This window comes from Periplaneta americana, chromosome 6 (assembly GCF_040183065.1).
Source record: "Periplaneta americana isolate PAMFEO1 chromosome 6, P.americana_PAMFEO1_priV1, whole genome shotgun sequence".
NCBI classification, from domain to species: domain Eukaryota; kingdom Metazoa; phylum Arthropoda; class Insecta; order Blattodea; family Blattidae; genus Periplaneta; species Periplaneta americana.
The window spans coordinates 148838133-148851474 of record NC_091122.1 but is presented as its reverse complement, the minus strand read 5'-3'; the positions used below and the strand labels follow the sequence as shown (position 1 = coordinate 148851474).

At 33.2% G+C, this 13342-nt stretch overlaps 1 protein-coding gene across 1 annotated transcript in view; it reads right to left on the bottom strand.

Moving 5' to 3' along the window:
- Positions 1–13342, bottom strand: part of LOC138702314 (leukocyte elastase inhibitor-like) — a 163491-nt gene that overhangs the window by 18648 nt on the left and 131501 nt on the right. The window contains exons 2-3 of the mRNA XM_069829904.1: positions 6495–6607; positions 1327–1503 (exon numbers count right to left, since the gene is read on the bottom strand). Coding sequence (XP_069686005.1) covers positions 1327–1503; positions 6495–6569 — 252 coding nt within the window. The 5' untranslated portion in view covers positions 6570–6607. The remainder of the gene's footprint in view (positions 1–1326; positions 1504–6494; positions 6608–13342) is intronic.

The window sequence follows — 13342 nt, the reverse complement described above, 5'->3', positions numbered from 1 at the left end:
ACATACTCGCGTCTTAATTACTACCATTATAGGCTCGTTGCATAATGTACTATTTCAGTACTATACAACGTAAATGTTATGTTTTATTTAACGACGCTCGCAGCTGCAGAGGTTAAATCAGCGTCGCCAGATATGCCGGAATTTTGTCCCGCAGGAGTTCTTTTACATGCCAGTAAATCTACTGACATCAGCCTGTCGCATTTAAGCACACTTAAATGCCATCGACCTGGCCCGGGATCGAACCCGCAACCTTGGGCATAGAAGGCCAGCGCTATACCAACTCGCCAACCAGGCCGAATGTACAAAGTAAATTTTCTGTCCATTTACTAATTGATAACTTGCCTTTATTTTAGGAATTACTCATCGATGTAACCCTCTCTCTTTGAAAGAAAAAAAGAAATAAGTTAGTAATAAGTAAGCAGTATTTCCAATAGTAAGGGAAAACGAAATTGGGAAAAATGGCCATTGGGATTATAAAATTTGACAGTGGGAATGTCAGATTTAAGGGGAGAGGATGGTATTTTTTTGTAAAAAGTGAGTAAATTAAAAAAAAAAATCTTTAAAATATATGTGATATGTGTGGAGTGTATAGCATAACATTTTGTGGGTATTTGTGCCCTTATCGGATGTTGAAACGTCATTTTTAAACTTCCTGCGCTATGGATTTTTAAATCACACGCCCACTTTTATCGGTTTCCAGTAACTTCATTTCTTTTTTGCTACATTGCCAGACAAAAATGGATATAATTTCTGAACTATTAAAGATGCATGCATGAAATTTAGAACACACATTCTTTAGAATATTAGGAAACTTTTCTCTGTAACAGAATTTTGTTAATTAATTTCATTTTAAAAATAAGTCCGTTTGTTTGTAAGAAAGGAAATCAGAAAATTGTTATCAAATTTTAATTGCTTATTTTACAAACGTAGGGACTAATATCAAAATTCTGTTAAAGACAGTTTGTAGAACATGCTTTTGCAAATACATTGCAAAAACGGCTTGAATCTATCTTTAAAAACGGTTTAGATATATCGGTTTTAGTACAATCCTGCATTGGGTATATTTTTTTTAAATTTGGGCCCCCAAATAATTTTTTTTCAAAATATTTTTATTTGGTTGAGTTGCCACAGCTATGAGCTCTCTACATACAAAAAATTAATATTTTACATCAAATAGGAAAAAAGTTAAAAAAAATACTATTCTCTCCCCTTAAGAAAACTAGACTGGGAAAAGTGTTCGGGAACGGAAAATTGGCATTTATCCTCAGATTGGAGATCTAGTGATAATATATCATTCTCTCTTAATATTGAATGGGACTGACTCACCTTGTAGCAGTGGGACAGCTGGCTGAAGTCTTGCAAGTTCTCAGGGGGCGCAGCGCGGAGGACGGTCGTTAGCTGCGAGAGAGTGGCACCCTCAGCACCCTGTTGCACCATGGCCAGCAGCACAGACACACTCAGTGGTGACGTCACCACGTTGCCTGAGTTGTTACGTAGCACAATCTGCGAATGTTTATTGTAAATAAACAGCGCCAACATCGACATTATAAACAGCATTAACACAATATCGACGCTATCACAATTATCAAGAACATAATTATGAATTATTTAGAGACTATTAAACATCCATTTTGAATCTTGCGTACTCTACTTTTAACACTTGAATGTATGTAATTGATTAACTAGCGGACTTACTCGTGTTAATTATGTAAGTTTGTGCGGCTTATAGCTGTTTCGGTGCTTCAACACACCATCCTCAGAGCCTACTAGATCTCGGCGTCATCTCGAATTTCTCTGCCTGTTATGTGGGTGCGTTTGACTGTTGAAAGGTGTTGGAAAGTGGAGTCAAATAGTGTGTGTGTCTACTGAAATTGATCTGTGTGTTGAGAACATAAATGCAGACATGGAAATCCTACACATACAACCCAAGAACCAAAAACTCAACACACTAGAACAATTCGAAATACACAAACACACTAAAACACACCCCGATCAAATTCTCAATGCACAGATCAATTTCAGTACACACACACACACTATTTGACTCCACTTTTCAAAACCTTTCAACAATCAAACGCACCCGCATAACAGGCAGAGAAATTCGAGATGACGCCGAGATCTAGTAGACTCTGAGGATGGTGTGTTGAAGCACCGAAATAGCTGTAAGCCGGACAAACTTGCATAATTAACACGAGTAAGTCCGCTAGTTAATCAATGACAACTATTAAACAGTCAAACTTTGAAAATTCATATTTGAATCTAGTTGCGTATTCTCTGAATTTGGAGCACACAATAAGCCAAAAAATACGCCTAGACTTAAGTCCTCCAGAAATATTGAAGAAGATGTAGAGCACCATTACTAGCTTAATGATGGTCTTCATGGATATTACTAGCATACATCTCAATCAGGCAAACCCTCAGCGAACCGCAATCGGTGTAAATGTTACCGTAAATGAACGAAGAGCGGTAAATGTTAGAATTTACTGGTATAACCTAACATTTACCGTTATAGTGCGGTAAAACCCCGAAATATCTTATTAGATTAATGTATTTTGAACTTTTACACGGTCGACTCTAGTACTGTAGAAGGTCGGAAGGCATAAACTTGGCAACATATGCATCAGGCATCAGTCTTTCTACGAGCGAGTGGTGTACTATGCGATTTAAGCCTTGCTTTCGCGTATTGAAGAGTATTTAGAATTTATGCTGAGTTTTTCTTTTTAACTTTTGTCATGAAATCAGCCAAGTATGGATTTCTAAAATGGTCCTCGGAAACATTTAAAACAACAGACGATATAGAACCAGAAAGAAACGAAATGATAGATGTACCGGTCGCTCCATTTGTTTAGAGTTAACCAAAAACCCTGATACTTTTAGCTTTGAAGATAATAGGTACATTCAGCCTTCTGAACATATCAGCTTATGCCTCTTTCAAGGTATCCTCAAAATTACATTGCTCACTTTGTGGATTACTTGATAGGAATAGAAACCAACAATCAAGAGAGGTATTTATGTTTATACTTTGAATCGAGGAGGACTTTACTCTTCCTTCAGATTTTGTACTTTACATTGCAACAATAATAAAGACATGAGTGCTTTTAAGATATCTAAAGTGTCTTTTTATGAATTAATATTACGGTACTGAAGTTTGAAAAAAGTGGCCTAGCCCAACTGGATAGATCTATTAATTCTGACTCAAAACCAACGTAGGCCTATGACCTAAATAAAGTACAATGTGACAAAATGTTTTAATATTCACTCCTAAGAATTGTATTTGTTTGAGTTTTGTACTTAATGTAATGGAATATTTTTTATAAATAACTAGCTGAAAGCACCCGGCGTTGCCCGGGTTTTCCTTTCTGCTTCTATTTTTAATTAAACTGGTTATTAAATTTTCGGAAATCTCGGAAACCTAACTATACACAAACAAAACGAATTGTCTTTACTAAGCTTTCCTCGCCCATAAAGATGAATCTTTACTTAACGTCACTTACATGAATTAATGAACTCAGCCAAATGCCTGCCAAGGTTAACTCAATTTAAAACAGTTGTAAATCAGCCACCGAAAAGAAAACATATCATGTGCCTGACGTTAACTGTTGTTTTAAATTTATTTATTTACTGGTTTTTATTTATTTATTTGTTTTTATTCATTTATTTATTTGTTTGTTTGTTTGTTCTGGTGTAGTTAAGGCCATTAGGCCTTCTCTTCCACAGCGCCAAAAATACAAATAAAGTCATAGAAAAATCAAACCATAAACAAAGTAAAACCCAACGAAAATATAATTCCTTCTCCCCTTTCTGATCAGTTTCAGCATCGAATCAATATACAGTATACATATATAATTTAATTTATATTAGAAGATTTTTTTACCTCTTGACCGCTGTACACCCACTTATATCATACCCAGTTCTTTTTTTTAATATAACTTGAAACTATATCTCATAAATTCAGAACATATTATATTTTTTCTATTTTTATACACAAAATACAGATATAATATAAACTCGCAATAAGTCATTTTTTAACATAAATACTAATATTCTGAGAAACTTATAGGCCTACCGATATTTTAGAAATTAACAGATTTTTATTTCCACAACGCTTAACATACTAATTTTGCAACGTGAACAATAATATTTTGAGAATTAATACGTTATTTTCAGTGGGATTATGTACATTCACATACTACATTAGCAACATGACAAAAGTATCATTGAATTGGTTATTGATATGTGTAATTTTTTTTTTCACTTCTTTGTATAAAATATAGTTGAGGATGTGAAAAACACGCAGTTTTTAAGTTAACGTCTGCAACTTTGAGCGACTGTCTTTGAGCTTCATTTTAATATGGCCACTACAAATGCTAGTGGCATTGAAATTGCATTGCTTAAAAGTGAATGAGTATCCTAGCAATACGTGGAATAAAAACATCTCCTTTTATTTTTGCAGTTAATATTGCCAATTTTATTACGTTTCGTAAGAGTTTTTCACACCAATTCTTATTCGTGCATGATTTTGGTGGGTCAATAGTTCGCAATAGTACTATTGGTTATTCATTATTAAGTAAATTATGTGGTAGCAATCCTTGTAGTTTCAAAGAATTCTAGAATTCAGTTGTATAAAACAGTTTGCTCACTATCTACAAAACTGCACCGAGGAATTCATAATACGGTCCTGGACTGCGTAAAGATACTTATTGCATGAATTATCTGGTTTTAGCCTTCGCGATCTGTAACAACAATGTAATTTAATTTCGTGTTAAAATTTCCAAGGTCTCGTGAAAGTCGATGTTGAATACAACAGACAATAATAAAAGAACAATTGACTGTAGAAGATTTTGTATTTTAATATTATACATGAAGATTTGATCTATTTATTTTTATATTTTATAGTTTTAATTAATTTAACTTCCATTTGCACAATTTTAATGTAGCCAATGTTCTTCTCCTGGTTATGAAGGTTAAATGTGCAAACTTTGACACATATTGGTCAAAGCGTATCGATTTTTATAGAGAACATACATACATACATACATACATACCCACATTCAATTTTATATATTAAGATATAAAACTGTAGCATGTGGGAAATAATGACAAAAATAATGAAGACACGACATACCCCTAACGAATCCTTGTATTAAATTACAGCAATTTATTAAGAGATTACATTGTTCAAGATTTTAAAAATATATAAGACGATTACTTTACTTTTTTACAAATGTATATATCTATAATCAGTAATGTATTATACTTGTACGACGTATGATAAACTTTTCAACGGTTTTCTTCTGATAATAGCATTAAAACGCTTTGGTTCTGTTAGCGAAGTGTGACAGCTGTATGACTGACAACAGCAGACGGCACAGTGTTGCCAAGTTGAGCCTTCCGACCTTCCACTAGAGTCGACCGTGACTTTTACCAAGAAATATTGATAAATCTCAGGATTATATGTATATGTTTTGACGACTATTTAAAACAAGCGAAATTCCAAGAATAACTTACTTCCATGACATTTAAGCAGTTTTGTTGAAATGTACGCGTAATTTTAAAATTCCTTACTGATTAAATAACTTGATTTGGAATCAATGAAGGTAGTAAAAGAAACGTTACTTATATCAGATATCAGTTTGTAATGTGGGTTCCAAATGCAAATAAAGATATAATGCTAGTGAAAGGAAATATTTCTCAAATCAAAATTCATTTAAACTTAAATTCCTATAACATATCTAATGATAATTGAAATATTCGATTGTATTGAGAGTATTTGTGTATGTAAATAGATTACAACAGACCCTAAATAAAATGTTTCTCTCTTTGAAAAAAGTATAGTAAAAATATAGTTTGGTGTGACGTATAATTTACTCGTAATTAAATTTTAGTCGAGTTGTGCATTTTATTATATTCAACAGACAACAAAATACTCCTATATGTTTACGTATATAGAGAGTGGACCAAAGAAACGTGAGAAGATGGTTGAAGAGATAATTTCTGCCGAATGTCAAGAAAGACACTACTACTTCTGGATTCCTGGAGTGGTCAGATAGATGACACTATATTTAATTTTGAAGGTGTAAACAATATTCTACATGGTAAGACAATTAAAACACAAATTATCCCTCCAAAAAGTACATGATTTTTGTTACAAAATTCATCGAGGTTGACGGTGTCATTTTTTAACACGTTGTGTAAAGAGAAAGGGACAATTAAACGATCTCTTAACTTACTATCACGTGCACTCTTCCAGATCCTCATGGTTTCGATTGGTCTTCTCCAAAACCGTTAAGACTAATAGACCTACACATGTTTATATGATGCTTTAGTCCTTTAGAATCACCCATTAAATCACTCTCAGAGTATGGGCTTTTCCTCTTGCCTCATCCTGTATTTACGACATACTATGGCGTAGCACTTACAAATATTGGAAGTGTAAGGGAACACGTTTACACAGGAGGATGAGAAACACTGTTCTGAAGTATGCAGAACATTACCTTCAAGAAATCCCATGAAAATGTGGTTACATCTTTGATATGTTTCCACTGCATGGAGTTGCAACCGTGGCACATCAGTGTTATTACAGCGGTTGCAGCAACAATCCTGAAAACTGGAAGAAATAATTATTGTTATATAACGCGACGCTGTTATTCCCGGCGTGACTCCTCCTCTTTGCTTACGTCTTAGGAAGTGAAGGCTCTATAAAGTCTAGATAGGTAGTATCGTTCGCCATTTTTGTTCTTTCGTTGCCGAGCTACCATACGAGGAATCTATTTGCCACACCGTTAAATATTATCATGTCGTAGCTCCTATGATAATAAATCAAACGCACTGTACTTCAGCAAATAATTGAGCGGCAAATAACGTCTTCGTGTGCTTTCTGCGATTGCCAACGAAAGAGCCAAAATGGCGGGCGATTATATTATTTATCGAGCCTTAAGAAATGAATGACGTCTTCATCAGCGAATCACAAGAAGCACATGTTTAAATGTAGCCGACCTGCAACGCGATTGGCTGCCGGAAATTAGAGCGACGGGACTACAGTAAATCTTGCTTTTCAGGGTGTGATCCAATTGTAATTAATAATACGTTGATTGTACATTTTATTATTCATTACCAGGGCGCGGAGTTTGATGACGCCATTTTTTTACATCCTTTGTAACGCCCGTAAATATATGAATCCTGGATACGAGCAGCTGGTTACAGAAATGTAGAGTTTTTACGTCATTTTTGGTCATTTTTCGCTGTTTTAATCTTTTAGGTCATTTTTTTAAATTTTAGACCTTTTTTTTGTGTATTTTAAAAAATTTAATGTGATGTTTTACTCATTTAAGCTAAGACTTAAATCACGAACTAAAATTTCCCAATATAGGACAACTCGCAAAATTAGTACTGACACTACCCCATACAAATGCGGAATCTAAAAGAATTTTCTCGATAGTAAGTGATGCAAAAAGGAAGAAGAGAAATAGAATAGAGATGAAGCTCTCATCTGATTGTACGCTCTGCATTCCAAACAAATGCATTGAACTGCAGTTCCTTTGAAGTCACTAACGTCCATTTTAGTTTCCGCCATTAGGATACACTATGCTAAATTTGGAGGAGGTTTGGTGAATGATATTTTGATTCTTTCTTTCATTGTAGTTAAACATTTAATTATACTTACTTACTTACTTACTTACTGGCTTTTAAGGAACCCGGAGGTTCATTGCCGCCCTCACATAAGCCCGCCATTGGTCCCTATCCTGAACAAGATTAATCCAGTCTCTATCATCATATCCCACTTCCCTCAAATCCATTTTAGTATTATATTCCCATCTATGTCTCGGCCTCCCCAAAGGTATTTTTCCCTCCGGCCTCCCAACTAACACTCTATATGCATTTCTGGATTCACCTATATGTGCTACATGCCCTGCCCATCTCAAACTTCTGGATTTAATGTTCCTAATTATGTCAGGTGAAGAATACAATGCGTGCAGTTCTGTGTTGTGTAACTTTCTCCATTCTCCTGTAACTTCATCCCTCTTAGCCCCAAATATTTTCCTAAGCACCTTATTCTCAAACACCCTTAACCTATGTTCCTCTCTCAAAGTGAGAGTCCAAGTTTCACAACCATAAAGAACAACCGGTAATAAAACTGTTTTATGAATTCTAATTTTCAGATTTTTTGACAGCAGACTGGATGATAAAAGCTTCTCAACCGAATAATAACACGCATTTCTCATATTTATTCTGTATTTAATTTCCTCCCGAGTATCTTTATATTTGTTACTGTTGCTCCCAAGTATTTGAATTTTTCCACCTCTTCAAAAGATACATTTGAAGATAAATTTAAACATTTAGTTATAGCCGAATTAATTATTAATTGTGGCTCATACTGTAGGTTGTGGGGAAAATTTGTATTCGTGTGGGAAATTTTATACGTTTATACGGGGATACCAATGTATAACAATGTCCTCGCCGACAACCGCCGGTCATTCACATTCCAGAATCTTCGGATGTAGCCTATATAATGTACACTGTCATCTGTTGAAATGATAAGGGGAGCCGGTAGATAGGATTTTTACTAGTTATGTGTAGGATTGTTTATTTTCCGATCTTTTTTTTTTTTTTAGCATTTTAGATCATTTTCTAACATAGTCTATTTTGGGTCATTTTACAGGTAATTTTTAGGGGTTTTCAGGTCATCAAAATCGGCGCCCTGTTTATTATATTACTGTAATCTTTGCTTCAGGGTCGGCGCCAGGGGAATGAGAAATCCTCTCACCCCCTTCGGCACCCGTTTCAAATAACCAATAATGTGTTCTTAGTTTATTCATGTATAGACTGATGATGAATGAAATGTAATTTTACGTTATGAAAGAGTTTTCTTCAAAGTTTATTTATTTTTATGCATCCTTAAAAGAGTGTTACACGATATAAAGCAAATTTTCTTTTCATATGTTTGAGATCAAGTGTGTAATCTCAAGTAAAAGGATATTAACGTTATGTTTTATGTTTCTTAGAAATGAAAAGGATTTATTTGAGAATTGTTTTTTATAGCTAATTGCATTTCAGAATAAAATAAACACACATTACAGTAAACAATATTACACGAAGGCCATGATCTGCAAGAATGCTGACATATTTAGAGCTCAGATTAAATTTGTTATTAAAAACTTAACTTACTAAAAATAATTTACAGGTTCGATTCTGTGGTGTGTAATTTTCTGGGTACAGCTGTGTATTGGATATTAAAAACTACAAAACTTGAGGTGGTTTGATAACATTATTACCATTAGAAATAAAATATTATTGTAGTTAATTCCATGATGTGAATATTTTTCATTAAATATACATATTAATGCTATTGATGATATGAAAGTGAAACGTTTTGGGGTTATATAAGTACATGTAGAGAATAACTTAAATTAGATTTTGATTTCTATATTTTACTGAGTGGCGGCTATATAGTATATATAGTATATGTTACTGAAAACTATAAAACTTACGTAAGACAATAATATTATTAAAAATCAAATATTTTTATAGTTATTAATCAAGTGGGGTTGGGTATTTTTCATATATTTAATGGCGGTGTGGTGTAGATATTTATATGCGTGGTTCTCTTCAGTATTGGCTCGAAAGTGAGTATCTTTCTTTATTATGGAAGCAAATAACTTTCAGAATGTCTGGTATTCTTCATTGAAAATAAATCTGAAAAATGTTTATTTGAATGTCTAATCAACTTAGTTTGCGGCATTTGCTGCAAAAGCCACTAGTATAATAGAACCAGAACATTTTGATAACTAAGATACTGTTCTGTTGTTCCTTTTGTCTCATTTAAACATTTATAATGTTATTTATTTCAATGATGTATGTTATTCAAAGTTACGAAATCTTTCCACGCCGACCAAATGCTATTTCGAGAATGACGAGCGAGACTCGAAAGACAAATGCAACGAACACAGCGAGCGAGAGCGGCAGTTAGTTTTGTTCATCTCTACTGATCAGATATTGGTGGAAGCAGGAGAGTTTGTCCCAAAAACGTTTCGCCACATTAATTTTGATTCTTCGAAATACATGACGCAGATTATATTGTCTTCAGTATTTTAAGCATAAATCATATCACATAGGCGTGAACGGTAGATTAGTCTTGAATTGATAAGTAACTCATATTAGAATGCAACGAATGAGTATGACTTACCATTCCATCTTATAGTAACCATATTAATTTGTTCTGTTGACTTCAATAGATAGTACAGCTGCGTAATTATTGTTAACCACAAAACTATTTTAAATCACATCTCTCTCCGACTGTTGAAAGAATGGAGACGAAGTTGATTGCAAAACAGAAGCTTTCGCTGCTCTCAGCGTTTAAACTGTCAATAACACTTCATTTACGTCCTCACAGTTTATGACGTGTTTTTATGACTGTTATGTTCATAATCGGATAACATTCAAATTCTAAGCAACTTAATTCCAAAAAGAACATGAAAACATGATACACCATATCTTGTATCAGGTGGAATGTTACGTGACCACACTGTTACGATGTGCTTGACGATAGTGATTTAATTTCTTTATCTTCCTTTGTGTATTTTGAGTCCCATAAAAACTATAATTACCAAATAACTAACTTTTATGAACAGAGCTATCTTTCACTAACTCCCATTTAATAGTAGCTACAAAATAGGTGGACTTTTGTTCAATTCCTGTGCTAGAAGCAGATTCTGCGGCAGGAAGGTCGAAATTTATTTTCTTTCTAGCGAGTTTAAGGGGTTAGGTACAGCTTACAGCAGTAAAATGTTTGGAAATATTCAACTTTTTTTTCCTCCATTACTGTATCTTGTACATAAATGAAAATTGGTATTTGTAAAACACTGTCCTTCTGCTATTTGTAAAAAATATTTTTACGATTAAAAAATTATTTATATATTTTTTAAATTAAAAAACGGTGGCAGTTCACTGTGCAGTGATGAAGCGTTTCCTTCATAAGTCATAACCTTGTTAACTTTTTTTTATGTTCTCTCTCGTTTATTTTATTGCTGAAACTCATGTTTACAATATCATGCTCTTTCAACTACATTCCTTAACAAATAACATTTCTTTTATTTTGTGTTGGAAGAAAATACTGATATGGCCATTTTTTTAAATAAATTTATTTTTTATCAGACAATCTAACAAAGTTAGATATGACATGCATAAATACACACATTAGAATGTTAGATAGTTTTTGAGTTATGTGGGAAACGCTTCATCACTGTACAGTGAAATGAATTTAAAAAAATGTAAATAACTTTTTTAATCGTAAAAATATTTTTACATATAGCAGGACAGTGTTTTACACATACTAATTTTCATTATTGTACAAGATACATTAATGGAGGAAAAAAATGTTGAATATTTCCAAAATTTTACTGGTGTAAGCTGTACCTAACCCCTTAAGTGGACTCATAGGTGAACGCATGAAAAAATATTATAATTTTGCTAATGTTAAACTTCAGATGCACAGGAAGTTGTGGATATAAATTAATTCAATTTTTACAGATGGCTTCCAATAATAGTTAGGAATATTTTAAAGGGTGCTATGTTAACTTTTAGGTGCATCGGTTTTTTTAGTAACTTATGTAATATTATGTGAAAAAATGTTTTTAAATTGAAATGTTACAATAATGATCCTATGTTTAGTTATTTTGAAAAGAATAAATATTTAAAGTCATTTTCATTAAATTATACTTATATACATACATTACATAACATACATTACATACATACATACATACATACATTACATTATATACCGGATATATCTCGATCTTTATTTCTATTTTCAAGAAAGCTGTGCCACGGATATTTTCTCCCTAAAAACTTATTGCCCTTGGACGGATTCGAACTGGCGAATTTCGGACGCAGTGGAAAGCATGATAGTCGAGGACAACTAAGTCAGCTGCAAATACAATTTTAAAACTGTCACAAAGCGCAATACTATGAGTGACTTTACAAACATGATACTTGATGTTAAAATCGTGTCTTGTGTACGTTATAAGTAATTCATCCCCCAACAAGTCTGACATATTCGTATTTGACGACTGTCACGTTTTAGCTCGTTGATAGCGTTATGCTCTTCTTCTATTCGATTTGTAAACAAGTATTCAAATGTTGTAGGCCAAGAGTTGAGAGATTACAATTGTAATTTTATGCCTCTAGTCATAGACTATTACTTTAAATTTCAACTGAAAAGAAACCCGTGTGACAATCAGCAACTGTTAGTGAATAATGGACAAAGTTCCTTTATGAAAAATACGTTTTAAACATTACACTTCAACTGACATAAAACGATATAAAATAATATGAAAACTTCTAAATCCCAGGGGCGTGGTGTCTATCTAAGCCAGGCATGTCAATTGATGCCCACAGGAGCAAGCGCGCGCTTTAGAGCCCAGGAGAGCCTGAGCGCTTTACAGCGGAAAGGAAAGAGACAGAAGAAAGAGGTGGTATATGCCGCTTGGTCGAGCTATATACAGGGATGGCCAGCACTGATTCAATAGATAAAGGGAAGAGAACTTATTACAACTGTATCCATGTTAATTTTTAGATTTTCCTGAGAAGTATAAGTGCATTATAAGAATGTAAGTTTTAATTTTAATGCTCATTTTTCACAAGTTTGATTTTTCTTATCCAAAAGAAATATTTTCTCAACTTTTCGTATAGAAAAGTGAAATTTTCAGGTATAGGCCTATTTATTTAATAGACTTACAGAATGTTTTCGTAAATCTAATATACCGTATATACGTATTACTGAAGATAGTGTATTGAAAATTTTGAAAATATTCGCATGGAAATTGTTTGTAAGGAAATGAATTAACAACGCAACCACTGTTACATCATAAGCAAAAGATACGTGTCCATGTGTTGTAAAAATGTCAGCTCTATAGCTTCAGCAGATTTCGAGAAAATAATTTAATATACTGATGATAGGAAGTTGGTCACAAATATCACCTTAAAAGCATAATGCGATAAGAGTTTTGTTATGTAATATTAGTTACTCTTAAAACAGATACAGTACGTAGGTAACTTTGCTTTGTACTGTAATATTGTTTTGATTAGTTTATTGATTACTTTTGTAAGGCTAAAGATACCATCAATATAAATTCCAACTTATCATGTCATACTCAATCTCTTTCTTTGGAATATCACTTTCTTTATGAATGATGTGTTTCATCCAGTTAATACAGTATAATATTATACTACTATGGAATTTAAGTGAATATTCCTTCTTTACTCTCTATTATGTTATTAAGATTTAAAACACAAGTGCAATATTAAGAAATCAGTGTTAGTACTTTTGTTTTACAGGCAATAT